Source organism: Papilio polytes, unplaced genomic scaffold, assembly GCF_000836215.1.
Source record: "Papilio polytes unplaced genomic scaffold, Ppol_1.0 DF820956.1, whole genome shotgun sequence".
Lineage (NCBI taxonomy): Eukaryota > Metazoa > Arthropoda > Insecta > Lepidoptera > Papilionidae > Papilio > Papilio polytes.
In genome coordinates, this window is record NW_013528248.1 from 1,505,551 (window position 1) to 1,507,212 (window position 1,662).

At 49.8% G+C, this 1,662-nt stretch overlaps 2 protein-coding genes across 2 annotated transcripts in view; both read right to left on the minus strand.

Annotated features, from left to right (window-relative positions):
• Positions 1–1,656, minus strand: part of LOC106109951 — a 5,704-nt gene extending 4,048 nt beyond the window's left edge. The window contains exons 1-5 of the mRNA XM_013291609.1: positions 1,558–1,656; positions 878–1,386; positions 563–799; positions 204–442; positions 3–45 (exon numbers count right to left, since the gene is read on the minus strand). Of these exons, the coding sequence (XP_013147063.1) occupies positions 3–45; positions 204–442; positions 563–799; positions 878–1,171 (813 nt within the window). The 5' untranslated portion in view covers positions 1,172–1,386; positions 1,558–1,656. The remainder of the gene's footprint in view (positions 1–2; positions 46–203; positions 443–562; positions 800–877; positions 1,387–1,557) is intronic.
• LOC106109952 (laminin subunit beta-1-like) overlaps positions 1,188–1,662 on the minus strand; it is a 33,170-nt gene continuing 32,695 nt past the window's right edge. The window contains exons 5-6 of the mRNA XM_013291610.1: positions 1,253–1,386; positions 1,188–1,196 (exon numbers count right to left, since the gene is read on the minus strand). Coding sequence (XP_013147064.1) covers positions 1,188–1,196; positions 1,253–1,386 — 143 coding nt within the window. The remainder of the gene's footprint in view (positions 1,197–1,252; positions 1,387–1,662) is intronic.

Genomic DNA, 1,662 nt, shown 5'->3' on the forward strand with positions numbered 1-1,662 from the left:
GCCTGCACGCCGCCCGCCGCCAGCGCGCGCGTGCCTGCGAATAAACTGAACACGATACCGATTGAGAACACCATACCTCCACCTCCATCGAAAGGATTAGACCCTTCTGAGGTTAGAACAATTCTTGGATTTGATAAGTACAACGTCCGTTTTAAAATACTACTTTTGCTATATGTGTCCGTTTAATTTGTCGTTTTACTTACTTTTTGTATTCTTTGGCTTTCTTCTTCAATTCGGCGGCATGTTTCTCGACCGGCTGCAAGTACTTCTCCTTGTAGGCGGGCGTAAGGCTGTAAAGAATGCCCTCCTTCTCCTCCGCGGCCGCAGTCAGGGCCGTCAACTGCCGCAGCAGGCCGGGGAATCCCACGGCCAGGTTGTGGGTTTGCAGCAACAATGATTGAGTCTCATCGGTCATGTTATCCGTCGAGAGGTTCGATATATCCTGAATTAATGACAGGAGAAACAAATTGATATCCACAAAAATAGTAAAATTTTTTAAAAACATTTCTTAATGATTACAGGAACACAAATAATGTTTTTCGAACAATGAAACAGGATTTACTTCTAATATGATACGACACCGCAAACCGACGTCTCTAATATGAGCGAGCTTTGGGACAACTCTCTTCCTCAGCTCGGCAACGCCGTCCCCCGCGGAGAAGACGGCGTCAGCCAGCCGCGGCAGGTCCTCCGCGCGCCGCTCCCACTGCTCTAGCGCCGCGCGCAGCCGCCGCACGCGCCGCCACGTGTCCTCGATGCGGTATGCGTACTCTTGCACCGACGTCGACTGCAGATTAGCCTGAAAATAATATTCATCCCAAATTACTTATATTGTACTTATCGAAAATGAAAGCTGTATTTGTGTATAGTAACTTACCGAGTCGGAAACATCACTAGCTCCGGTCATGAAATCGGAAAGTGTTATTTCCCTTATATTCTTTAGCAGATGTCTCGCTTCTTTGATAGCTCTGTGAGCGCTCAGATGTTTCTCCCCCCGGGCGAAGTCGTCAAGTGCCGCGACCTGCTCGGCCAGGAGCCTCCGCTGCTTCAGGACCTCCTCCAGCCAGCTCATGCTCTCCAAACTAATGTATTGTGTTTCCTTTTCCCTTTTACTAGCTTCCAAATGCACTCTGTTGGCCATTGTGATCGCGTCGTGTTCTGTTCTCTCCATTTCACTGATCCAATTTTCAAAGTTTCTAGAACGTTCTTTATCTTTCTTGACCTCATACAGAGAGTTGCGTAGCGAAGTTGCATTGTGAGCGAATTCTCGGAGAGCGGGGAATGGCTGCGGGATCCTGCTGAGCTCGGTGAGGTCTGCGCGCGCGGCCAGCGAGCCGCCCAGCCGGGACACGTCCTCCAGCAGGGTCTGTGTGCAGTTATCGCAAGCTGAAAAGGATTGTGTAAAATGGTATTTACAGATTGATCGGGGACCAAATTTGATGATTGTAATATACACGTTGGTTCTTATAGATGGGTGGTAATCACCGTGAGGAATTACTGGAATACTGATTGTTTATCTATATGAACTACTTGAGACACAAATTAATTTCCGCTTACGTTTGCATCCGTCCTCGTCGAGGTAGTGCCTGGGCAGATCGCAGCGGTCGCAGCGCTCGCCGAGCACGTGCGGTCGACAGCGGCACTGCGCGCGCGCGTCGCAGC